Source organism: Lepidothrix coronata, unplaced genomic scaffold, assembly GCF_001604755.1.
Source record: "Lepidothrix coronata isolate B3197 unplaced genomic scaffold, Lepidothrix_coronata-1.0 Scaffold162, whole genome shotgun sequence".
NCBI lineage: Eukaryota > Metazoa > Chordata > Aves > Passeriformes > Pipridae > Lepidothrix > Lepidothrix coronata.
Genome location: NW_016690342.1, coordinates 1256638 through 1284546, shown reverse-complemented (window position 1 = coordinate 1284546; position 27909 = coordinate 1256638). Strand labels below are relative to the sequence as shown.

Here is a 27909-nt window from a genome sequence, read left to right as displayed (position 1 = left end):
CAGCTGTTGTGGCAAATGTGCTCCCATGCTCTCATTTCTTTTTTTTTAAGAGCTTTGGTCATGCATGATGGTTGTTTAATATATATTTTATTGTAGCTCTTCATATTCCTCTTCAGATTATGAAGTAGAACAAAAATATACAAAGCAGTGACACTGGAAGGCTATTTGAGAAAAGGTCTTTTAAAACCATAATAGCTTTTGTCGTTATATGGTCATGGAAGTGGTTCTTAAAAATTCTGCCTGCATGGAAGATGCCAGGACCATATCTAGCTCAGAGCTGTAGATTCTGCTGCAGTGCCAGGCACATGAAATAAAGATACTGCAACACAGAAAATGACTAGGCCAAAATCTTTTGGGCTTCAGGGCCTTCTCCTTTCTGTAGCAGCTGAGACAGTTCTCAGTCAAAGACAGCCAAGGCAGCTTAGGAAATGGAGGACCATCTCAACCATTCTCCTGTTCTTGAATAAAATCCCAAATGTGAACTTTACTCTTCAAACCATTGCAACAACAAAGAACATCTACTTTCAGGAGTAACTATTTAGCTCCAGTGGTAGTCATATGGAAAGCCAGAATTATACTACAGACCTAAATGCAGGTGAGGGAACTAGCTGATCATGTACTGGCCTCAGGTAGATGTACAGTCTATACAGGATCTATCTCTTTTATGTGTAGCTCCCTGTCACGCAATGAGATGCAAAGAAGGTAACATTTTCCCCCTAACTGGAAGTGGGAAAACACTTTTGAGTCCCCACATGTACCTCACACAAACATGTGTGGCAGTGTATCTGCAGCTGCTGCAAGCAGGACACACAACTTGCACCCACGAGGCAGACTGCAGCCAGGGTGCTCAGTACACCTACACTGAGGAACCCACGAGCAAGAACCCAGCCAGGAGATGTTCTGCACCAGTTACCAAATGATATGGCAACAGCAAGCCTGCTCACTCATTATCCTCAGCTCAGAACTGCCCAAGCTAGGAGCTTAAGACAGGATTTGCATTGGTGTGACTATCTCCTGTTTCATCATGCAGCAGAAGGAAGATTTACACCAGATGGTTTCTGCTTTTAGAGTTCCTGTCACACAGCAACTTCCCTGCTCAGCTCCATTTGCAGTAGGAAAACTGTATTACATATTGACCACTTCTCCTGCCCACCCAGTGCACTGGCAGTCTGTGAATGTGCAATGCCTACCTTAACTTCCACATGTGCCATCAGGACTGCAAAGTTGGTTAGGTGATTGCAGGAGCATGTGGTGTGTGTCTTGTTAGTTGTCAGGAGGCGACAGCCCTGGGTGGACCAGTACCCTGTCATTGTACGTTTTGTATAGCTCCAGAACGAACAATTCGGGTTGAAATTTTCTTCTGACTGCTGCAGGGAAGAAATTAATAAATGTAATAAAAATGATAGGCTCTCAGAGATTTCTAAATGCACTACTGAGGCACTTTGTAACTCTCACACTCTAATTTTAGATAAACAATCAGCAGTGGTTTATACGTCACATATTACTTGCCAATACTAGAGAAAGTTAGATTGTTGCTGCTCTCTTTCCTAATGCAAACTTAGTTCTTTGTTCTTGATTAATTTCAGGCATTGACTAAATCCAGCTCTTCCAAACCAGATTGCTTCATTTGCATTGCAGAGGAGAGAAATTAATTGCTTTAAGCAATCAACTTTTGCAATGACTGTGCTTGGCTAACAGGAGAACTAGCTGTCCTCTTTCACTGTAATTCCACCTTCCTCTAACATCCCCTGCCACCATGATAAAATAATATTATGGTCTATTCTAATATATTGGTAGTTTTTAATTACAGAATGACGCATGTCAGCAACTGAGCAATGGGCATCAGCTCAAAGGAGATATTTTCTTTACTTCTATTAATGCAATGTAAAAGAGACCACCTCCATAAATAACACAAAGTGCAAAGGAACAAAAGTATAATTCAAAATCTAATCAAGCACTGCTGGGGGTCTCACAGCAGCCAACTTTTCCATCCCTTTATTTCAGAAACTGAAAAAAAGAGAAGTGCTTTTCGAACTCACACACCTTGATGTGCTTGACAGTAAACACCACAGGATCAGCCAGGTAAACCTTATTGCTGAACTCTTTGTTTATTGCTGCAGTGATGACAGGGGAGTTGACAATGACGGAGTGATTAGTCGACATTGCTTCTGTTCCCAACTTCATGCTGGCATTCTCCGTGGAGAGATAGGTGCCCAGGTTGTTGTACAGTACAAAAGCCACCCTGATTTCACCTAGAAGAGCAGTAAGAGGTTAGATATCCAAATCAACTCACTGGGGTGATGTTTTTCTAGATGACAAATCTCTTCTCTGAACCAATTTCAAAACTTCTCTGAGAAAATGTGAACAGACCAAGATGTGGCTTATGAAAACCCACCTCCTGTCAATCCCAGTGATCACCAAGAGGTGCAACAAGCATTCCACAGATAAGAAAGGCAGAACTCCTTCTTCCAAAACAAACTTTTATAAGCAAACAAATCAGCGGAAGACAAGACAGAGAAGGTGGGCTTATTTTTGACACCAGTAGGTGTAACTGGCTCCAGGAAAAAGGAGGCCAGGTGGTCAAATTTCTCACCTAACATCACTTTATTCTTCAGGCTATGCTTGGGAAACATGTTTCGTGCTGGCCTGTCACACAGATGCGGTATAAAACCAAAATTTAGTCTGTTAATAAATTAAGACTTTTTCAGAAAAGTGTGGGAACAAATCTGAGAGAAGAAATCAAAACCTTTCCAACACAGTTCCAATCTCACATGATGGATAAAATAAAAATCAAGAAATTTCATTTAAAAATATATTTATTTTCCTAATTTGCCAATCAGATAACCAGAAAAACACCCTTAGGAAGCCTGCAGGAAACCTGGGCTACCAGCCAACTGTTTTTAACTGAAACCATCCAGTTTGCCTTCTGTTTTGCACATTATTTCACAGGCTATAAATAAGAATGGAATGTGATTTGTTTGCCTCTATTTGTATTAGTTGTAGAGAGAGGTATGTTTTTGATTCTATAGGAATCACCACAGCTTCTAAGGAAGGTGAAGCACTGATGACTCCAAAGGTCCCTGCCAGCCTAAATCCTTCTATTATAATTTATTTCTAGCTCTTTGGTTACCTCCAGGCATGTGCCAAGCTGGTGCAAATTGATGGGGTTCTTCTGATTTGATCAGAACTCCAGTGATACTATGCTTAGAAACACAGACTTCCCCTTCACTTTCTCTTTCCCTACAGAGTTTCTCTTTCCCTACAGATCTCCAAAGCTTGACAGCAGAGTGAAACTCCTGTCCTGATGGAGTTTTGCTACACATCTTGAGTTTAGACTGTCTCTAAAAGAAATACGTCTCTGCAAATCCTATATCCAAAGGTGCCAAATGCCATCAAGGGAGCCAATGGCAAAACTTTATTTCTGAACCACCAGACCAAACTTTACTTTCAATAGTTGCCTGAAATTTTTGGAAGTTTTAACACATCTGGTCCAGCTGTAATACTGCCCTATCATTCCACTTTCTTTATTCTTTGCTCAGAGAAGCGCAAGGCACTGGAACAGGTTCCCCAGAGAAGTTGTGGATGTCCCATCCATGGAAGTGTTCAAGACCAGGTTGGACGGGGCTTTGAGTAACCTGATCTAGTGAGTAACATCTCTGCCCATGGCAGAGGGGTTGGAACTAGGTGATCTTAAAAGTCCCTTCCAACCCAAGCAGTGATCGAAGCCTGTACTAGATTGTGGTCCCCTGCACATAGATTAAATTTTAAAGGAACTCAGAAATAGAAGCATATTAGCCAAATCAGTAGAAGCTTATGAGTTTGAAGTTGATCTGCAGTGGGGCTGTAGAGATCAACAAAGGTGTCTGCTCAAACTCCCGATCTGAAAATAAATGGTTTGGCAGGATGAAGACCATTCACGTATAACATCATCTCTACTTTATGCTGTATCAGGAGGTTCATAACATACAGAAAAAGAAAGGCACTAAAGATTTAGACTCATAACAGTTAATCAATTTTTTCTGCCATGTCGGCTCATTATTAATATTTGCTACTATTGTTTCTTCCCTCTACTTTTTCAGATAGTGCCCTGCTGTGAAGCAGTTTACGCAAACAAGCCACTTATCCCATCTGAAGCCTCCTCCTGCAGACAACAGCAGTTAAAAGCACTTTTCTGGACTCAGCGCTGTGCCCCAGCAGCCACATAATCTAAAGATCTGATGCATTTTTACCATCACAGAATACTTTTGAAGGCTGTGAATCACTTAGCAATATAATGCATTCCCAGTCAGCTAAATGAGCTTGCAGTCAAGGGCATGAGCAACCGACGCTATCATTAATTTAAATATTAACAGAGAGATTAATACTATGCTTGCAATGGTTAAACACAAAAGAGTGCCTAAGGCATGACTGACTCATAAGGCTGGCGTGGCCTGAGGTGCTAGACCTACCATTTCGACCATTTTGCTTCAAGGTATTTGCTGACAGCTGAATGGCGCTCCCATGGCCCATGTTCTGGGGAAACTTCAGATCTTCCAGATTCCCATCTGTGCTTAGTCTCGCAACTTCCAGCTCTGTTTGCAAGAGAGACCGACACTAAGAAAAATCTATACTGAAATAATCTTCAACACGGTATTTCAAAGCTATGAAATGGTGTTCCAGACCATCTGAGAGCAGAGGAATCAACTTACAATGCTTCGTGCTAGAATGTGTTTGGGCTCCTATTTCTTTTTAAACCTTTGCCCTGAAGAAGTTTTAAATTTAATTAAAAAAAAAAGGCAAATAAATTCTACTCTCTGTGGAAGACAAAAGACAACCAGTTCTTGTAAACAAGAACCTCAGGATATTAAGGACAATGGTTAAAATGAAAATCTGAAAATACTAGTTCTTTGCCACTGGCGATTGCTACTTTGTGTAAATGTTATCAGTGCTCAGGATCTGTATTCATAGAAATAGAAAGAAGAGTTGTTCTCATTTTACATATGCACAGTGGGAGTGCTGGTGCTTTCCATCATGCTTGTTTTTTAATTAAAATCAACAATCAGCTGAATAAAGACACAAATTTGTATGAAATGAAACACAATTGCATTACGATGAACAATCTCCCTGTGAAGCAATGCTCTCGTTGCTCTAGCACAGATTATACCCTCAAAGCCAAGAGTAATAAAGGCAGGTCAGGTGCTCATTTTCCATGGGATTTCAAGGGTAGAGAGCTGCCTTATTCCTTTAGGCTCTTTCAGAAAGACTTTGAAGTCCCGCAGAAAGGGACAAGACACAGCTAACAAATTGCGCTCCAATTAATCTAGGGGCCAGGGCCAAAGCCAGGTTTCACAGCCTTTACTCTTCCTCTTGATGCTCTTGATATTTATGGGATCTGTCTCTTACGGATGTTGTCAGTGTTCTCCCGGACGATGTCTGTCTTCAGCAGGTTATCAGCCAGCACAAAGGCACTGTCCTCCACGGTGTCGAGCAACTTGGTGGCTGCGCGCTGCTGTTCGCTTGCATTCAGGTCCCTCCACGCATTCAGAGCCTGTGGTTGCAGGAGGTTGTTCACCGTCTCCACCATGGCCTGCAGGGGAGAGGAATGGAGTGAGAAAAGGTTCTAGCAAACCTAAAGCACCATTGAGACTTCTGACATATGCTCAGTCCCATCCTCCACACACATCAATTTATAGGGTGACGACAGCATCTCCTTTCCCCCACCCACTGGGGCAGCCTGCAGTGGAGCTTGGCAACATTTATCCCATCAGATGGGACAGTGCGGAAATATTGACTTTATTCTAAATGCACGCTGGAATAGTGCTTTTCTGCTTCCGTAATCAGCAGCTCTGGGCTTAGAAAAAGAAGGAATTAGGGTGGGGTGGGGCAGGAGAAAGATGAGGATTAAGGAAACATGCAGGAAAACAGATTTCAAAACCCATCGTGAAGCAGGTTACTGTTACCTGCAGCACCAGAATTCAAGAGTAGGTCTGGGGCACTCAAGGAAGGTATTTAGTATCTGCACAGGCTACACTCCTTAGAATGTTTCCCACCACATAACCTCTGGCAGGCAATCATGAAGACACAGAGATAGTTTAGTTATGCCACTTCATCCAGAGAAGCAGCAGGTGCCCACAGAGATTTAGATAAGACACTACATTTCAAATCACTCAATTCAGAAGGGAGTCAGCCCTGGGTAAGAGCTTCAGTCCCTCCTACAGTGCACCTTCTGCCCCAGGGCTGCCACACACAAAGAGTTCTCCCATAGATAACTTCCCACAGGTTAATCTGGATGCACACCCAGGATCACATGAAACAGTACTGGTCTCATAACTGCAAAATTACAGCAGTAGAGCCTACCCAACCTGAAGGTTTTTCTCAACCTAAAACCCCCGCTTTGTTACTAACCAGAGCTGACTCAACTACTTTCCATCTAACATTTTTTAATGAGACCAGCTGTACCAGTTGGTAGAACTGACTGTGCAGAGGAAAAGGAAAAAAAAGTCACTTTGATCATGCTTTCTCTTCAGCTGGTTAGTGTCTACCCACCAGGCAGGCCTGCCCCACAAAGAAACAGCTCCACTGCCAGCTAATGCTGACTGTAGAAATCAACCTTCCTTCTGAGAGGAAGCTGCTGTTCTTTTTCTGTATTCTGAACATGTAGGCATCAAACCTACACTTCTGTTCTGCAAGCCCATTACAGTCCCATGGGATTTCAACATTTTGCAAGCCTAAAGTGTACCCTAGGGGCTCACTTGCATGGAAATACTTCGGTATTTACTCCTGATACTGTTTCTAAACCCACCAGTGAAAAGAAGTTACAGCATAGCACATTCTCCAGCAGAGCCCTCAGAAGGAGTGTTACAACAGCAACATGTGGCACGGGGAATGCATAGTGTCCTGGCTCAGCCACCAGTCATAGTCAGATAAAAACGAGCAATGGGAGAATACGATCACATCAAACTAGAATCTGATTTTATTGCTACATCCAGATGACCTTAAAATAACATTTCAATTGCAGCAAGGTTCAAGGAGAAGCAGAGACAGCTAGAACTGCCACTGCTGGTGCTTGAGTTTGGAAGGTTTCTCATGCCATCACGTTTCCTACTGGGAAACTGCACCATACTGTGCTCCTCTGACAGCACAAAGCTCCTACTCGCCAAGCTACATTTATTTATTCATGATCAACTAACTCATTTGTTCTTATGCCAAACCTCTCCTGCACCTTACACAGATATTTCCTTTCCTTGGCATCTACTGCCCTTGTCCCTTGATTAATAGAAAAAGTTCTTCCTGAGCCTCAAAGACTGGTTTCCAAAAATATGCAGTAACCCATGCTTCAGCCACTGAAATGGCTGAAAACCTTGTCTTCTAGTGCTACTGCTGTCAAGCCTTTACAATCCAGGACTGGAATCCCTTATTCCTTTGTTCTTAAGTGGAATTTAATAATCATAAATCAATTTTTTAAACTGATTATTAAACTGATTTTCCTAAATACTCTAAAAATCATCTTAACACATTTACTGTGTATACACAATAAGCTGGTTGACATTAATAGCCAAGAAGAAATAGTAAAAATCCATAGCATTTAACTGTGGGTTTTTTCAGTGTTTTAAAATCTGGAAGCCTGATCTCTGTAGCTCTTAAGAAAGTTCTGTAGTATACTTTGGTAGCTTATCTTGTCACAGGCAAAAAGAAGGTAGCCTTCTTTTCCAGTGACCAAAAAGCTTGGCTATTTTGTGATGCAGGTTCTATACAATATGGTATTTTTGTTTAAGACCTTTTATGTATGGAAAGCAGAAAATGAGGGATTTTCTCCCCTTTCAATGTTATCACAGACTGCAATTTGCCTTACTTCCATGTAGCTTGGCTACTAAAGGTGTCTTTAATCTCTGCTAAAACGACATCCTAGATACTTTTATCAATATCTGAAGAGAGGAAAGAGCCTTTGCAGCAGATCCAGCTCTTGGCTCTGGATGGAAAGGTAATGCCTATTCATCAAAACATGAAACAGATGCTGAAATATTTGTGTTACAGTGAAACATCTGCTACAAAGATTTTTCATCAGAAAAAATTATTCTAACCAATGCATTTTTTATTTTGTTTTAAATGTGTATGCATGTGTGCATGCAAAGTTTGAGAGAGAACACCCATTAAGCCTAATGTGCCACTTCCTGCACAATGTGCACTTCCCACCCAATGGATCCATCCTCTTGGGCTAACCTGAGACCAGCCACTTCACATCACTTTGGGTCTGGGACCAAACACAAAAGCTCCAGAAAGATGTCTAAGGACTGTGGATCAGGACCTTAGCATGTATCTGAGCAAAGCTGGTAGACTGTCTTTGTTGGCATTACATCCGAGATTAATTTAGTCCTGAGCTTTTCCCAGAGGGTCACTCCCGTCACCTGTCTCAGTGCATTAATCAAGTGTTCCCCACATTATATTTCTGAGTGCAGCACTTCATTATGGCCGAGTGCTGCGAGCTGAAGCCAAGGAGATGAGGTGCTAATGAAATGTTTGCATTCTGGACAGGAGCTGAGGTAGGTGTTTAAATGAAACAAAACAGCTGTTAAAGCAACAGTGTCTTGTGAGACAGAGACGCCAAAGGCGAAAAGTTGGGCAGGGGAGTGGGAACTGTGGGAAGGCAGGCATGCATGAAAAGGATAAGCCTGTGTCTCTAAGCTGAACCCTCGTTGTTTAGGTGGGTTTGGCACCTGGTCCAACGACTTTGTGGACTGATGAAGCTCCAACATAAAAGAAAAAGCTGTACCAAACTCACAGGATTGCCTCTCAATGACCAGCTGTAGGAGAGTTACCCTGACAGAAGACCTTTAAAATGCAGAAGGCATGAGATAAGTGTGCTTAGGAGCTGATGGCTTGATAGTTTTGAGATCCTATCGCCTGAGATCCCTGGTGATTCTGATAAAGGTGGGGACTTCCAGAGGAAGACAGTAAAGTTCTGACCTAGTTTCACTCCACCTTATTTCAAGTATTCAACATCCAGCCAAGAAGAGAGCCCAGATACTCTAGTTTCTCCCCCCACTGAAAGCAGAAGAAACTAGGGCAACAATTACCCTCATTTTGGTGCCCAAAGTCACATGAGATTATACCTATCTATGGAGAACCCAATATCTATTAAAAGATGCTGCATGACTTCTTCACTGAAGACCCTCTCCTTGCTTCCCAAGCTACATTTCCTCTGCTGTGGTTTTCTTCTCTCACCCTGCCTGATCATTCTTCCAAATGCAGCTCAACTGTGAGCCTCATGCAAAATAAAAATGTGGGGCTTGGAGACCAAACATACCTCAACATCATGCACAGCATGGCAACAAACCAATGCTGTGGTTGCTTGGGCTTAATGAATAGGCAACACAAGCACACAGGTGCCCCAGGAGAAAGACACAAGTAACTCAAACAACATGAAGAGAAAGCATTCACAAGGCATAACTTGCTTGTTTGTAGCCTAAGATCAAATGAGGGAAGAAGGACATGTCAGAAAGGAGCCAAGAACAAAGCATCCATCTTTCTATCCTGAGATACATGGGTGTAGCTGCATTCGGTGTGTGATGTCAGGGTATCTACACATGCAAAGCCAAATCCTCTAATTACAAGCCTCTAAAGAGCAACCATCCTGGGTGGGTCGGAGAATATGAGACACAGTGAACCTTTCATGTCTCCAGTAGTGACTACAATTGGACATAGACAGAATAACAAGAACCTGCCAAGCGCAGAAGACAAATCCCATGATGGTGATCCCTGTCATTATGTGGTTATATAGCACCACAGATTGTATGTTCAATGCAAATAAATGTTAATAAATTGCAGAGGGAGACTTTTTTCCCAAATAAGGGCATATGCTCACGGTTTCTTGATTCTGTCCTGAGGTTACAAAACGGAAACAAAATGTAAACCTTCCTTCTCAGACACTTACAAATTGGTATTAAAAGATGTATTGTAAAACAGCAACTAATTAGGAGCCTTACAGTAATTATACATTACTAAAAGGCCAATTGTACATAACCCATTCATTTCCTTTATGACAGCTGCTTCATTTTGTAAAACTAAATTTTGCTTGTTCATTTATTTTTCCCTTCTCCCACCCCAGAAATGCCTGGTGAGACTGTCTGGCTATGTGGTACCTAGGAGGTGACTATATATTCAGTGATACCACATCCATTAATTTCTCTCTCACTGTACCAACGTCCAAGACACTTTTCTTTAACAAAAGCAGATTCTGCAATGTAAAAAATTGGGAGACAACACTGAAAATCACTAGGAGATTTTAGATGTACTAAGCTCATTGCCGAATTTGGGACCAGACTGCATTGTGGTATGGTGCTTAAGCAAGCAACTCTAACCTTAGAAAACCAGCAGCTCTCCTAGAATTAGGACCTCTTTAAATGTTTATTGTTCATTTTGGCCTCTTGCTGAGCAGTTGATAGAGGAACAAAAACCTCAACAAACTTAAAAACGGAGAAAATACTGCTTCATGGCAAGTAAATACCAGCAGGTCCTACAGCGGATAAAGGTTGAATCCTTCTGCAGAGTAATTTTCAAATATGCAGTTTGTCCTTCCTTACAAAGGAGCACCTCCTTAAAAGGAGACTGAATACACTATACATGTCATTTTTCATGGAACCTACATCAAGGTCTTACCTCCTGCAGCAGGTTTGGGAGAATGAGGACAGTGGCACAAGGCATTAAAGCACTACTTTTGTAATGATATCTCTAATTAAAATATCTGCATTTTATAACTTTTAAAGCCCTATCTCATACTGCTAACACTTCCTTGATCTCACAGGAATATCTCATGCAGTGCACTTTCAAAAATTAGGATAGAAGGAGCTACAGTTTTGCATAGGTAGACTAAAATCACAGCTAGCGCATGAAGCGAGCAGTGCTTGTACAGCTACACCCTGTACCAAAGGTGTTTGTCAACACTGTCTCATCAGAAATGGTTTGCTCACCCTTTCTGAGAACAGAAATGCTCAGGCTGTAGAGTGCAATCACACAGGCACAGCCTCAGGCTGTGCTTATGGTCTGAGCTTCTGGTCACGCCTGAGGTCTCCCCATACTGCTCCTAAACAAGTGCATCATTGCCTTTATTTAAAGAATGCAAAACCATTACTAGCCCACTTTCTAATAGCTTGAGGTTTTATGGTAAATCAGCATAGAAAAAACCCCACAGAACTCCTTCAGGTCCACAGTGCACAGTGCAAGTGAAAAACCTGTCAGAGAGTAGATGCGCTGAAATGTTGATATGGTACAATGATCACAATGTTATGCTCTTTTTTTCCCCTTTTCCTACTGGAAAGCAGTGGTACTTTAAAAAAAGCTTATCTGCCTCCTTGCTCAAGAATAGGGTGGTTTTTCTCTGTATTCATATTAAATGCCCGGTGCTAAAACAAACCCTTTCCTTAAGCTATCAATATTTGCAAGCCTCCAAACTAATTGAGTTAAAGGCACAATCAATGCCATTGACGGCAAGTTCTGCTGGCAAGTTCTGCTGGAAGTTGTTCAATTCTTGCCTCTGGCCAGAAAAAGTACCAGTACAGGAGAAATTCCCATTAACTCTGAATATACATGGTCTAGTCAGAATGGGCCCTTTGGAGGAGAGGGCCAGCATGAAAGTATGGATCTGAGCAGGCAAGTGGCCACTTTTGGCAAGGTTATTGCACTGGAAGGGATCAGCTCAGGAAATTACATGTCTTATTAGAGTGGCAAATGAACAGCACCCCAATCCCACTACACAGGGGTCATCAATCAAAGGGAAACAGTCATCTACTGTCTTGGACTTCAGGACAAAAAGAGATGCACATATCACTTCTTCAGCTTCCTAAGCCAGGAAAATGTCATTTTGGCTAAAGGATGGCATTAAATCCTACTTCCTGGCTCAGAAATGCCTTCAAATCTGTCTGCTAGGGCTCTTCACTCTTCTAAGTTTTTTTGCCTTGTCATTTATTCTTTTAATTCAAAATCAAAATTTTTCACTGGTCAAAGCACCAGTAAGCACACGGGAGATATTTTCTTACAGGGAAGCCCAGCCACTGTCTACGGCTTTTTAAAAAGCAATAAGGTCATCACAAAATGGTTATAGTATTCAGCGAAATGAGCAAACTCATATTTAAACTGAAACTAGTTGAACCATGGTGAGTGTTTAAAATAAACAAATAATTCAAGTATCTACTGCTAATCTCCACTTTTGCCTTCAAAAAAAAGCCAGAAGCACTGGTCCACATCTAGTGGTGATCACCAGAGCGATGATTGGGAACTGATGGTATCGTTTTGGTAAACTGAGACAAAACCTACTCCTCGTGGCAAAGGCAAGAAGAGGGCTTCACATGACCTTTCAGAGGAATTTCTAAAACTGCTCCACAGATTGAGAGCACAGGCTCTCAAGAAAGGTAGTGCAACCTTCTCTCTTCAATGATACAGCAAATGTTTATGCTGTGGTTACAGGAACTGTATGGACTCAGAAATGGCCTGAATTTTACCAGTGCTGAGAACTCACTGTAGTGAGAAGAAAGGCACTGGCCTTTATTAAAATTAGGCCATCTACAAAATGCTTAACTATGAAAATAATGGTCTTTCACTAGGCATCCAAGGTTTCCAATCTTGGCCCTGAACTACCAATAATCTCCTAATGGGAACACACAAAAAGAATAGGAAATCTGAGAAATAGAACAAGGTTACAAATTACAGGTTATGGTTTTGCTTTACTTAATATATGAGGAAGAATACTTTAAGGTCAGAAGGCATCTGTAGAACTGAAATAAAAGGAATTGATTGGGTTGAAGGAAATAACATATGATCTATTTCACCTAATGAGATCTTCCCCACAGAATGAACTGAGAACCGCATTTATGAATCATCTCTATTTGCTGCCCTACTGTTTGGGATTTGAAACTATACAAGCAACGGCTAGAGAAATTACACCAGGGAAGTGAGCAAAGCTGTAGCAAGGGAGGGAGATGGGCCACAAACAAGAAATGCCTCTTTGACAGAATATCCATAGCCTTCAAGGAAACTCCTAGGGAGTCTGTGAGACTTATCATTTCCTACAACAGTTGAAATCAAAGGGATATCTCCCACTGAACCCTATGACAATTTATACTGAGACTTTTTACCAGCGTCACCAGATACCAGGAGTGACTCAGCCTAAAGCAGAGAGTAAGCACAAAGCAACAAAGAAAACACTGGATTTTTTTTCTCAGTTTTTCTACAGTGCGTGAGTAACCATAGGTATAGGTCAGTTGGTAGGTGGAGGAACATGGGGTCAGCTTCCTTTTTAACATTTATGCGAAGAATTTTGGAGTCTGGTGACAAACCCAAGGCTGCTGCTTTGATCCTCTGCTCCCCTAACAATCGGCTCACCACAGCAGAAACACGCAGGGCAAGGATTTCTAGTTTCATTCTTGCTGACACAAATCAAGTGCAGGTTTCTCAAGCTGTGAAGTATATTAAGTTCAGAGAGTTTTAACAAAGGACTACCAAACCGCAGAACCACGCTGCGAGTCACACTTCTTTCAGATGTTCTTTTAATTATATTAAATGAAAGTTTTAGGCACTTTGATGCTGATGGGCAAACATCTCGATCTCTTGAAAAAGCTGCTGAAAGTACTCCCTGTAGCTATAGTTAATATACAACATTGTATGCACACTGCTGGCCAATTTATTCCAACCACTTTAACAATGATACCTCGCCTGACAGGCTGTGCAGAATAGCATCAAGAGTCAAGCAATGCACAAATCATTAGAGGGCTCTGAAAGTTGTTTGACATACACTGCAGAGCTCTTTGTCATACAGCCAATTAAGTGACCAAACAAGGAACTTGAAAACGTTCATTAATTTGCCCCTTTTTATATAAATGGAGGTTAGAGTCTTTCTTATCACAGGCACAACAAAAACACAGGCAAAACGAGCATAATTCAATTTGTGCTCCCTCTCAGAGCTGCAAGTTTCTTTCGTTTAGTCTTCATGGAAGTTGGGACCAGTCATGCAAGCAAGAGAGAAGTGGGACAAACAGAATTAATCCACTTTAAATAGTACTGGCTAAGTCCCAGATGCACCTTTTATCTGCTGAGAACTACTGGGTTAGCAAAAAAAAAAAAAAAAAAAAAAATGTATAAAGCTGACCTTTGCTGGCATTTCTAAACTTAATGCCTTGAATCCTCTGAGGAAAGCCTTTCATTTTTTGCTTAGTACAGCAATTTAAACAGCCCATGCTCCAAGTGTGAAGTGTTCAGAAAACTTCCAGGAGAACCAGAAGGACAACTCTGACTGCAACCACCCGCCACTGTCTGATACCTGGAGCCTGCCAGCACGTCAGCACCAGCTTCATGAGTGGCTCTAATGACACGTGCACTCAGAAGCTCTTGTGATTGTCACAGAGCAGGTGGCACCTCCATAATCTTTCCCATTTGCTATACAGACCAGCGCAGCATTACCAACAGGGGCGGCGGATTTACAGAACAACTCAGGATGTCAGGAACCAGAGCAGCAAACATCTTTAGACAAGGAAAATGCTGCCTCCTTTCACCCCTTTCACAAAGTTGCCACTCACATTGTTGTATTCACCAGCTTCCAGCTTTGAAAACACTGAGACTGACTTTGTAAAATAAAATTTAAAAAAAAAATAACTAAAAGAATGGGAACCCTGTGAAGTTTTAGTCTTGCAAGACCCTCATCCCAAAAGCAGCATGCAATTTCACATGGGAAGAGGCCAGTGGCTGACATCACAGGAAAAATCATTGGCCTCATGATGCTCCAGAGTTGCAGCCCACAAATCCAAGTGAAGCAAGGAGATGAGCTCAGATTTTGCAATCAGATGAAGGTATGATAAAAAGACTGCAAGCACAAGTGTAGTACGAGTCTTCATTAAAGCTTGTGATTCCAGATACTAAATATTACAGCAAAATTCTCCAATTTTTCCCCCATGTTTAAGTTTTCTGTGTTATATGGCCTCACTTATGACATTATGTGAGTACTCAGCCCTACTTTTTTCCTTCACTACCCCACCTCCATTCCTAGAAGCCAGGAGAATTGCATCCATGGCATTTTAAGTAGGGGAGCTGAGAAACACTGAGCACATGACACTTGCTGAGGGACATGGAAGAAATCTGTGACACAAAACCCAGTTTCACAACCTCCAAAATACAAAAATTTCTGTTTTATACAACCCTAGTGCTTCAGTTAAAGGAGAAACACCTTGGGAAAATGAACAAATATAAATTCTAAAAAAAATTACAAAAAATTCATACTAGCTTACATCACACACCAGTCACCAAACTAAGCTATGCTAATCAAATGCATCACCCATTGTGACTCATTCTCCCATGGGATGACTTTTCCATCCCTTTCCCAAAATAAAGCGCAAGAACAGTGCACTGCAGAAAGGTGGGCATGAGAGATGTAGATCTCTGCTCTCCAAAAAGCCACACTCTTAGCAAATGGAGCACCTTTTTGAGGCCACTCTGCCATCTTGGTCAGCTCAGCCTAAGCTGACTATTAATTAGTATCATAAATTAAAGCCCCTGTGGCTTTAAGATTGAAAAATCTTCCAGCAATTGCCTGGTCATTATATCATTATGTCTTTATCATGTCACCTCTCAGGTTGGTTCTTGTTGGATTTTTGAGACAAAAAAAATCATTTACTGCACTTGAAACTAAAGAAGCAGCATTTTTAACCTCCAGTAAACAAAATCTTTGAGCTTTTAAATCAACCAATACTGTGAAACTGAACAAATTAAATCAGTATTTGTTATAAATATAAAGGTACCCAAAGGGATGAGATGACCATCTGATAATTTATTCCCAGTCTCATATTTGAATAAGTCACAAAATTTCTCAAACTGTTTGGCATATTTATTTATAGTCATTTATTTTGGCCTTAAGAGGACTTCACACCCCAATTGCTTCAGGGGCTCTGTCATGGCTACCTAAATTTTCAGCCAAAGAAAACAGTAAGACTGATTTTAGCAATTATTATCTTCTCAAGTCACCCTCACCCTCCCAAAAATCCACTTTTTTGATATTTGTAATTTCTGGACATCTCTCACATAAACTTCATACTGCACTTTGCTTTGTCTAGGGAGCACAGAACAGAAGGTACACTTCCAGCCCTGTAAGCCTAATTCAGCCATGAAGGCTTTTTAAAATAATGGGATTAGCATAAGGAGATCATGTTAGCAAAGTTGAACGCTATTTCTCTGCCCTCAGAGAATGGCGTGATTTCCCATCTCCCATTGACTTTACAAAGTCCATGGTTTCACCATTTAAGATTTGTTGAAAAATCTCTGCTAAATTTCCTTAGTCAGCTCAGACATTTCACCACCTGGTAAAGGATAAGTAACAGGAGTATCTGCAGTCACATTTAATTGCTATTACAGATAACCTCGCCTTCACAAGATTTTTTGATGATTTTAGATACACAATTTTCCAAATGGAAAACTGTATGAAAATATGTCCAGATACATTATTTTACCTCCATATAGTACAAAGCAGAGTTGGAAAGGTTCAATTAGGTCATCTAATTCATTCTTCAAGCCCTCTGTTACAGGACTGTCCTCTTCAATATATGTACCACATTTGTCCATATTTATACTAAAGGGCTTAAGCAATGAGCTTTCATCAGTTTTTGTCTACTGAAAAAGTAGGTGCATGATTAATGTTTAAACACACAATCTGCCTTTCCAAGTGAAAGGGAAGGAGTCCTTGAAATTAAGGGTAAACTGGAGTTTGTGTAGAATATTCAGGCTTTATTCTATGAAGGCCAAGCTTTCTGCAGAGTATATTAAACTCACCAATCCCTGTTGTTTGAAAAATGACAGAAAAAGACCAGGCATATGCATCAACTCTGTATGCCTGTGCAGCTAGTGGAAAGGACAACTATGGATCAGGTAGCACCAAGGCCCCCAACAAGATCGTGTAGCCCACAGTCAAATCAGCCTCACCACATTTCCAGTGGTAGCAGTAGACAAGACAGCTAGCTTGGGAGTGAGCATTGCACTGCAAACTTTCCCAAATTCCTTCAAACTAGAAAACTAGCTGCTTTCTCTGGGATACCAGACAAGGGATGTGTAACTCCATAACTCATCTTTATCCCTTAATGTATATGGAAGGGAAAAGGTGACTCTCTCAGGACATTTTCCAAAGGGAAGACAAACAGCTTACCAGCTCAGAGAGGTTTTATTTTATTTCTAATGTTCTAGAAATCAAGACCATCTAATCCCACAGGCTAAATAAAATACACACTCACAAAATAAAGTCAGTACTGATTGTAGGAAGTTGAATTTTGTAGGAAAGTTCAGTTATAAACAGTCCCCTCTAGAAACATAGGGTTCATTTTTACATCTCTGTGTGTTACACATACACATATAAATAATACTCAACCACCCATAAATACAACATCAATGTTCACAAGCACAAGACAGAAATTAGAAGGTAAAACATTCACATTTCTTAAAGCAGCATTAACTCACCCACAGTATACAAACAGGTTTATATAAAAGTCACTGGAGCAATGTTATAAGGCAAGGTGACAGGATTAAAAAAATAACCCAAGGTCCCACCTTGAAAAGCCTACAAGAAGGTCTTTCCAGAATGTTGGGTCTTGACTTTGTTCATATCAAAATATGAGGTAAGCCTATGAAAGTTGGGTCAGAGCTGGATGAATTTCATGGGATGTTATGTTCCTAACTCTATACTTATAATTTGCAGCACTCTCCTCCTTCCTACATCCCTCTGTGAGACTCTGCATTTCATTATGATCCTACCTCCTCCCTCATGCCAAGTGTTGCCATTTTGAATTGTTTCTAAATTTGAAAGGGTAAGGGAGGAAGAAAGAAAACAGGAAATGCAGGTGGCAGTTATGTGAGTGACATGCTGTAAGCAAAATCCAGCTGGTCTGGAGAAACCTCCGTGAGCAGCAACTTTGCATTCTTTACTTGCATACATCTATACTGTCCTGCTTATTCAGATGGCCATATAAGCCTTGTCAGATCTCTTCTGTGTTTTTTTCCATTTTCTGATTCAGAGATTTTGCCTGAATTTTCGTCAAGTCTGAGAGCAATGGGGCAGGTGGGGTGACGTGAAAAATGACATTATTATCCTGTAACCTTAACCTTAGAACTTGCTGCCACAAAGGCGGTAGTAATCAGATTATTCACAGAGACAAGACTCACTTCACAGTCATTCAGTCAAACAACTGGACACGTGTATTAAAAATACAAGAAATACCTGGACATAGGCCCTGCAAGAGCGCTCCCTTTTCTGAAGCTGAGTCCATAAAGAGAGCAGATTAAAGACGGAATAGAAAAAACAAGTTAGTGACAGAACAAGGGAAAAAATTGAAGAAAATGCCTATGAAAAAAACCACCTCATTTCTCTCTTAAACAAGTTCTGAAAAGCAACCAAACCAAAGGAGTGATTGTGTGTTAAGCAGCAGTGGAAGACTGGAAGGACTTGCTCCAGAAATATGGGTTAGTCCTTTTTCGGTGAAGTAAAGCACAGACTGGCAACTTTGCAAGAGCAGCTGTTAGATGGTGGGAGATACTGAAGTCTAGTAGAGATACTCAAGAGATGATGTTTTCCTTGCATCTTGGAGATCACACATGACATTTCCACGTCAAACAAGGCTGAAAAGGATGAGGCTGAGTGGTTATTTACATAAGAGGAGCGTGGGCTCTACAGTCAGACAGTGCTGATGGCACAGTGAAAGCTTCAGAAGATTCCAGGGAGCAAGATGTGTGCAGGACTGCATTCTGATACAGAATGGACCTGTATGGACCCATCCTGACAGACCTGCTCAGGTCTCTGTCAAGACAAAACCTGTAATGTTTAGGCTTCACTGCTGTGGGCTTGTGTAAAGCCAGCTCAGGCACGTCTAGTGTGATAACACATTGTATTGAAGGAGAGAGCATTGCACAGGGCTCCTGATAGTGCAAGGGCCACTGAAGAAGATATATCAATGAAATGGGAATTCAATTTAGTATTTCCAATTAAGGCCATTCTCTCCCTTTTGTATTAAACCAATTCTCCAGGGATACACTATCCATTCCTTTCACGTCAAGTTGTGCTTTCCTTTGTAATTCCTAGGCCTAAATGCTTTATATGCTGAATAGCTTTTCCACAAAGAATCCCACCTTTTCCATAGGAGCTACATTTAGGACTGTACTTTGATATTCATTCCTCATGCCTGACAACTGCACTTTTGTGTATCATGAAATTCAAACAGGCACCTCTTTACCTCCATGGGACCTTGCAGGCATTCTGCAGCAGTGCACAAGAATTGGTGAGCTCTACATTACTGCAATTAAACCTTGCAAAATCAGGCTGCTCAGAGCCACTGGCCTGACTGGGTTTGCTTTTGCTGATGTCCCTGGTTGGAAACTGCACATCAATAGAGATTCAGGACAACTTGTACTCTCAACACACAGCAGTGCAATCCCATTAGTACAGCTGAGAGCCAAATTTGTCCCCAAGAGTTTTGAGGCTCTGAAATAAACAAAATACACCCAGGTATCATAAAATGCCTGATTTCAATCTCTAATTCATCAATTTGTAACAGCAGAAAACTTCCTCTGGGTAAATCTGGCCAGTACGAAGACTTTACAGAAACAAATGGAGATCAAAGAAAGCCTTGCTGAAAATTACAGAGCTATCCACTCAGGGGTCTGCCCAGTCTGCAATGGAACAATTATTACCTTAATTAAGCCTGATCCAGTGGAAAGCATAAAGCTTTTAGTGACAGGAAAGTGACTCCTGAAAGATGATGGCTTTTAAAAACTCTGATTATGACAGTTAATTTCAATTCATTGTACACCAGCTTGTTAAAAAAAAAACCCACCAGTAAAAAGCAGCACAGGATCCTCAGCACATTTCCTTTAATGATTAAAAGAATATTTAATGGCTGGTGCTTACTTTATTTCTTCTTTCTGACTAAACAGCACTAAACAAAACTCTTTGCAAATTACTTTTTTTCCTTTTTTTTTTTTTAAATACTCTTGATCACCGAAGAGGAAAATGGAGCAGTAACTCTGCTGCCTTTTGTTTGCCCAATACTACTTCCAAGTTGAATTCATGCATTCTTAAATGAACACAAGCAGTTGCTCTTCTAAAGAATTAAGTGGGGAATGAGAGCAAGTAAATTACTGAGCCTGTCATTTGGATCACTGACTCGCATCGCTGTTTTGCAGGACTCCACGTGGTCTGGAATTTTAATGTGGAGCGCAATTGATTTGTATGAGTTGCTTGTGCAAAGCTGATGGCAAGGGGAAGAAACCTGCAATGGGGACCCCAGGAATGACAGCTGAGCCAAGAAGCTCTGCCTTGTCCGGTCTTCCCCTCCCCTCAGTAACTCACACCTGCCCCCAGGATACAACCCCATTTCATGTAATTGAAACAAATACTGTGAAGTGACATATAAAAAGATGAAAAATATGTGCTTGCAAAGCTGAAGTGACAAAATGTTGGGTGTGGCTGGGACACATCCAGAAGAGCAAGCAGACTACAACCATGAAACCTGTTAGTAGGTGACATTAATTGCTAGTTTTACCTGATGTTGTCAGACATCACCATCATTTAAACAAAGACCCATGGTATGATTATAACAAATAATGTTATGCTGATGTAACAGTTAATAAAATTATTACCCACATTGTTAAAAATAGCTGGAAGCAGCACTAATTAAAAGCATTGGGATAACCCAATTCACAGCACATGCAAAGCACATGAGATGCAGGACTTCAGTTCCCATGTGACTGAAATGTTAAACAATCCCGAAGCCCTTTGCATTTAAAATAGCATCAGTCTATGATAATACCTTACGAGAAAAAAGACTGTGTTACTTCTCTGAAAAGCATTTATCTTCATAAGACACCGAATAAATTTCAGGTTTAGCTAGGATCATTTATTCCCTCTATAATCTTGGGACTAAGTTCTGTTCATGCTTACATGAATGTCAGAACTGTCAGAGCCTGACAGGCAGCTGGGAACAAAATTCTGTGTCTTATTTTAACTGGGTGGCCAATATAACCACATATTCTCATAGTCACAGGGTTCAGCTGCTCTTTGTTCTAAGAGCCAGGCCTGCACAGTTCCCTGTCAGAATCCTCGGTAAGTCCTATCCCACATGTTTACATGATACTTAGTGATAAAGAGGGCCTTTGACTAAGGAAACCCTCAGCTTTAAATGTATTCTTACATACTCCACAGCTCATATTTCCTGCCACAACTGGCAACTCCTAGCACCTTTACTGCTATGTAGCAATTCCACTTACTTCTGGAAATGACAAAAGGACTAATAATTCTTCTTAAACTGGGGCACAGAAACCACACTGTTGTCACGCAATAAGGTGCTTCTGGGTTCAGTCATGGGTTATCACTAAAAAGGCCCTCTAATACTAAAGCACCCTGAAACCCAATGTATAAATATGATGATGTCTTATGTCCCTTTTGTAAATGTATCTCCAGTGTAAATGAATGTTTCTCTCTGCCTCTGTTTATATTCGTGCATAGAAGTGTTCATTTAACCTTCACATCAGCCTCCTGTCCCCTCCTGAGCCCCTTTGTTTTTACCTTATTTAAGCTGCGTGCAGCACTGTCCTTCCCGCCTGGAGTCAGGTTCCGGAGCTGCACGTCGAGCAAGTTCACCAGCTGGACCATGGCGGACACGGAGTACGCGATGTCACCGGCGTACAGGTGGTTTTTGGTGTGCTCCGCGAGCTCCCGGGCAATGTTGGCAGCCATCTCCCCCGACTTCATCTGCAGTCGGGAAAACAGAGGAAAAGGTTGTCCCCAGCTGCTAATGTGATGTTACTCCAGTCCCTTCCAATCCCACAGTTTTAAGCAAGTTAACTCCTCTCAAGAAGAAGAAAAAGAAAAGAAATGAAAAAGAGGAGAAGAAAAGGAGAATAGAAGAATTTCCCAAGAAGTAAACCACATCAAGGGTCTTCATCTTTTTACCATAAACAGTGTTTAGAGTATGGTTATAAATGTGTTTTTTCCAGCTATAGTCACCCATGTTGGCTTCAACAATTTCTTCTCATGGGGCACTGTTTTCCATGGGATGCCCATGCTAATGAAGACTTTAATTAGCTTGTTCCACTGCCTTACCTATGCCACTTGAAAAAAAACAAACCATATAAACAGTCTCTCCTGTCAAGGAAGAGCAGTTTCTGATTCCAGAAGGTTACCTGATGATAAGTGATGATTTTTGTTACAACTCCTGCACAAAAATGTTCCTTGTGAAAGGAACAAAAATAGATGACATAACCCAGATCAACCAGAGAATAAAGTTCACAGTTCCCATCTTACGGATTTAATAATCAGGTGCTAATTTATCACTCAGCATTTGCACGCAGGCTCCTTATCACACAGGCTACACCATCTATAATGGGGCTAGTGACTCTCAGCACGTATAAAAGCATACTAACTCATGACCAAAAGGCTTAAGGTTTCAAGCAGAGGCCCACTGGAAGGGAAAACCCAGCAGACTGTTCGGTTGAATCTTCTATTAAAAGACTTTTATCGTGTAGTTGAGTCACAAAACTCACAAATCACCTGCAGTGAAATTCACTGTGTAATTATTTGCGAAACTCTCATTTTGTCCCCTGTGGCTTTTTCCTCTTTCTTGCTGTGTTTTGCTCTCCCTATCTGCTCCCCCTTTTCTATGCCATGGGGATCTGGGACAGGGCAGTTGGTCCCATCTCCTTTTTATGAGAAGCCCACTACAAAAACACTATTACAAGTAGCATATATATGCCAGGGATAAGGAGAAATTACACAGGATGACACTTTAACAAAGCTCCCACTTCTCTGTCAGGCTCAATGATCAACTCTGCTGGGCTCTTCATATGAATTTCCAATTGTTTTATCTTCCAAGAGCTAAAAATCAGATATTTCTCTTGTTCCCTCAATTTCTGGTGCTTATTATAAAAGCAAGATTCTAGGGAAAGATTATAGGCTGAGCTTCTACCTCTCTGTAAATCAATTAGCTGAGTTATAAATGAATAACTTACTTTTATCAATTTGACAGCAACACCCCATCTGATTTAATGAAATCTAACTGAATATGTTCATATGCTCGTCCTCAGAGAATTAAAGCATATGATGATATAGAGAAGATAAATAAAGGAGATAATATGTTGTTCTTCCCATTAGAGCAGTGATAACATATATTCAAAAACTAAATTATTTCTTCCTCGTTGCACAGAAGGCTAATGCCATAGAAACCAGATCCTATTCTTACAGCTGCCTGCTCTCCTAAGCAGCTGAAGAAAGCCACACATCAGCACAGAGGCTGAATTTTGACCTCTTCTGTTGGCTCTCAGAACTTTAAAGAATGACTGCATCAAATCCCTTTACATAAAGAAATCAATTTCAACATTTTCCTGCGGTTCATCGCTGGAGCTTAGCATGTATCATGACACATTGTGTTTCTGTAAGCTTTGCAGAAAACTGCAGGAATTCAAGACTTTTTTAAAAATATATTAGAAAAGAAAATCCCTGCTACCCAATATGCGATGCTCACATTTTCACTTGGACCACAAACCTATGCAAACTGGCACGCTCAGAGAAAATTGCTGAGGTGCTACAAAGACAAAGACAAGAGTTTTCTTTCCCTGCAGGTTGCTGTTGTTCCTATCTGTCTGCTAAAGTAGTGTGGGCTGGTCACTAATAAACCCTTTCCCTTTTCTCTTGTACTGACCCTAAAAACTGCAAAGCTGAGGAATTCTAGTGTGGCCAAATAAACAACACAAAAAATACGTAACAATTGAAGAAATGCCCCAGAAAAAGGCAGACTAAAGCTCAAAATCTGTGCACTCCTGGGACACAGAAGTATTTACCCAAACTTTTTCACATGCCCAGGTGTCCTGAAAACACAGAGATGTGCCATTCCCTTGGGACAACGTTTTTGGTTGACAGGTAATGAAGCTACTTCTTAGCACTGACAATTCCAAACCCATACACTGTCATACCGAAAATGCAGGTACAAGTCACTACAGCAGTGCTGAGACACTCGTCCATTCTGGCTGCACGCATGAGGGGGCGTCCAAAATGATGGCTGTGTGACATGCTAATGCTAATGTCTCCAATTCTTTTAGAGCATTTTCCACCAAAACTGAAGTGCAATTCTGTCAGATCCAACTTCTACTATCAGTCCCAAATGCTGGCTGAATATGCCAGGGCTAAGATATATATCTGGTCCCTTATAACAGGATTGAGACCCTTTTTTTGGTTAATTCTACATAATGCTCAGCAAAGCTTACTGCTGCCCAAGAGGATGTATTACTAACTTACTTCCCTTCTATAAAGCACTTCTCCACATCTTCCTCTTCTTTATTGCTGCATGGAAAACAAGCTCTTCACAACTTACTTCTTCCAAAACATGTAACACTCTTTAACCCAAACTAACATAGTTATATAGGAACACGGGAACAACCCTTAAGAGGTTCTTCAGTGGTCAGGTTGTAACTGAGAGGTAAGCAAGAAGCAGGGAAAAATGTGCAAGTAACTGACCTTTTTACTGGGAGGCTCAAGAAAAAAAAAAGGGAATTAAAAATAATGTATCTTTTTATGATTTGAGTCAACTTTTTAAAACTTTCTATCTTGATTATGAAAAAAAAAACAAACTTAAAAACCAAAAAGGATTCTGGGATAAAAGAAAACATTCTGTTCAAAGCAAACTGGGTTTCTGGGTTTTTTTGGCTGATATTTTTCCTTTTACAAAGTGATTAAATCTAGTCTTAGAGTGCTAATTTGAAGGTGAGAAAAAATGTTTCTCAATAATGAATAATATTTAATGAAGAATAATAACGTTTCTCACTAATGTCAACACACAAAACATAGTTTTATAGCTTTGCAAAAAAAATTGTTCCCCTCTTCTATTTGGACATAATGGCAGGATTCAGGCTAGATTTACAAATGATCATTGGCACACCTGAAATCCCTCTGTGAAACACTATGCTAATATTTCCAAATTTGTATCATTATCTTGCACCTTCTTATGACTGAAAAGACTGTGAAATAATAGTTGTCAGAGAGGACATACATTCCTGCCTGTTTCATATATGTCAATGAACAGAAGCAGGGAGTTTTGCCTGGAAAGACCAACAAAGACCCTCATGCAGCAGGTGCTCACCATTTCAGCCCCACCTTTCTCAGAGGGAACTGACTGCAGAAGAGGACAGTAGAATAAAAATGAGAGAAACTGCAAAAAAATAGCTATTTAGGGAAGAAAACTTGGAAGAAGTAAGAAAGATACTGGGAAGGGAGTGAATGTGTTAAAGCACCAGTAGTCATAAAAGCAAAAATATTTTCCTGCAGCCCAAGGCTGACTGATATCAAAAAAGAAAAAGATGATAAGAAAGATTGAACTAAGATTTTTAAGAACAGTGACATAGAGATGGACTGGTCAGCTGGAAAGACCATGAAGTTGATGCTGTTTTCTGGAGGGACAAACAGCTGACAGGTTTCATCAGGCAACATTAGTCAGATAGCAAGGCTATAACATGGGCTGTGAGCTAACTTTTGACACTGTGAAGACTTCACGGCCTTTTTCTTTCCCTAGCAGAAATTTCAACATACATGTGTGCGTTCATAAAAGAGAGTCAGAGCATATATGTCATCCTTTTCTTTTATTTTGAATCACAGAATTGATTAGGTTGAAAAATACCTCTGAGATTATCAAGTCCCACCTATGAGCAAACACCACCATGTCAACTAGACCATGGCACCAAGTGCCACACTCAGTCTCTTCATAAATACCTCCAGGGATGGTCCTGGACCGTCCTCCTGGGCAGTCCATTCCAATGTCTAATCTCCCTTTCCGTGAAGAATTTTCTCCTAATGTCCAACGTAAACCTCCCCTGGCACAGTCTAAGACTCTGTCCTCTTGTCTATCCTGTTGATGGTTGCCTGGGAGAAGAGGCTGACCCCCACCTGGCTACAATCTCCTTTCAGGTAGTTGTAGAGAGTTGCAGAGAGTGATAAGTCTCCCTTCAAGCCTCCTTTTCTCCAGGCTAAACTCCACCTCCCTCAGCTGCTCCTCATAAGATTTGTGTTCCAGATCCTTCACCAGCTTCATTGCTGTTCTCTGGACTTGCTCCAGCACCTCAATGTCTTTCTTTCTGAGTACAGAGGGACAATCACTGCTCTGGTCCTGCAGGCCAGGATGCCATTGGCCTTCTTAGCCACCTGGACACGCTGCTGGCTCATGTTCAGCCGCTGTCAACCAGCACCTCCAGGTCCTTTTCCACTGAGCTGCCTTCCAACCACTCTGCCCCCAGCCTGTAGCACTGCATAGAGTTATTGTAGCTAAAGTGCAGGACCTGGCACTTGGTCTTGTTGAACCTCATACCACTGGTCTCAGCCCATCCATCTAGCCTGTCTACACCCTCTGCAGAGCCTTCCTATTCTCCAGCAGAGAATTGGCACTCCCACCACATGAACAACCCATTCCATTCAACTTTCCTTTTTTCTTTTATTGGATGATACCCAAGGATATAACTAACTAATTAAACACAGGTTATCCAACAGAGAGTTGGATCGCTGCTCTCCATATAATACAGCAGAGCTAGAGAACACTGAAAAAGTGGTTTTGAAATTACAGTATTCAAACAACTTAAACTGCATTTTATGACCCTTTAATAATACATCAGCCATGGCATCTGGTCCATCCTGTCCATGACAGCACTCTGAAAACAGACTGTCAAAAGCAACTTGGACGAAGGATTTCATCATGGTGTCATCAGGACTGCAACTTCACCCGCAGCCCTGGACACTACGACGTGGTGATGTCCTACACAAAACCTCACTTCCTTTGCAATGCATGCCCAAGCAGATCTACAATACCTGAGGAAGGTACTATGAACCCTAAGGTTCATCTGCTCTTTGTGAGGACATGATCTAGGCCGCTCAGGAGGACATGTAAATCTAAAGCATGTGCTTTAGATTTACAGACTGTATCTTTGTGTGCATTCCTGAAGGACACAAAAGCTTTCTGTTCTGCTACAAAAGAGGTCTCCTCCCTTTCAGTGGCTTGAAGCTGAGCATAGTGGTGCCTGTCCTCCCAGGCAGTACCCAAAACTGAAAGCTGCAGCAAGGAAGAGATATTTTCAGGCAAGTCACACACTGCGCTAAGGATGTTGCTGATGAAAGCAAGAGGTAAAACAAACAGGCTGAGACTGAATGTATGACCCCATGATCAGGACGATGCAATGTATCCAAAGCTGACCTTTTTGCTTCCTGTTACTGTATGACTCCAGAAATAACCCAGGTAGCAGTGCATAATTCAATTGCACTGGCAAGTTTATTCTCCTGCTATGTTATGAGGGCACGGTAGGCACCAACAATAAAGTTAAAGTAAATGTCAGGAGGCCAATGAATTGCTGAAGCGAACATTTGTTCTGATCTTCCATCAAGCACAATAACTCTAATGGAAGCTAAGAAATGGCTGTAAAACCTAATACCGTGATGCAAGCAGGCAAACACCAGTCTGAGTACAGCAGGAGAAAGAAAGAAGTAAATAATAATCCTTCCTTCACTACAGAGATATGAAAGCAAACACAGCATTTCCCCACCATCTTTTCTGGCTGAAATCCCTCCAGGGGACCCATCACCCTTCTTCCTGAGCAGGGTGGAAGTTTGGACCCAGCAGGTGACAGAAGCGGAGATTATTGGGAGACAAAGCAGATTAGGAATGAAGACACTGAGCAGGTATGAACCCTGGTTGCCAAAAAAGTATTTCTACCCATTTTGTCAGCTGTGCTGCAGCTGCAGACGCTGTGGGATGGGTGGCCCAGTGAGGACCCAGGAGAGCTAGGGATGCAGGGGAGCTGAGCTGCAGGGTGTGAGCATCTCTGTCCTCATGGCACAGCTGGCTTACTGCTTCTTCTATCTGCCCCCATAGCAACAAGAAGAAAAGCTGG

General features: G+C 41.3%; 1 protein-coding gene across 24 annotated transcripts in view; it reads right to left on the bottom strand.

Moving 5' to 3' along the window:
* The window catches only part of ADGRL3 (adhesion G protein-coupled receptor L3), a 520635-nt gene that overhangs the window by 74996 nt on the left and 417730 nt on the right, over positions 1 to 27909 (bottom strand). For 20 of the 24 annotated variants that reach the window (XM_017829314.1, XM_017829319.1, XM_017829296.1 and 17 more), the window contains 6 exons: positions 21557 to 21742; positions 18218 to 18256; positions 5383 to 5566; positions 4449 to 4571; positions 2044 to 2252; positions 1191 to 1367 (listed from right to left, as the gene is read on the bottom strand). In XM_017829314.1, the coding sequence (XP_017684803.1) occupies positions 1191 to 1367; positions 2044 to 2252; positions 4449 to 4571; positions 5383 to 5566; positions 18218 to 18256; positions 21557 to 21742 (918 nt within the window). The remainder of the gene's footprint in view (positions 1 to 1190; positions 1368 to 2043; positions 2253 to 4448; positions 4572 to 5382; positions 5567 to 18217; positions 18257 to 21556; positions 21743 to 27909) is intronic. The other 4 variants (XM_017829304.1, XM_017829310.1, XM_017829311.1 and 1 more) reach the window with 2 other exon arrangements.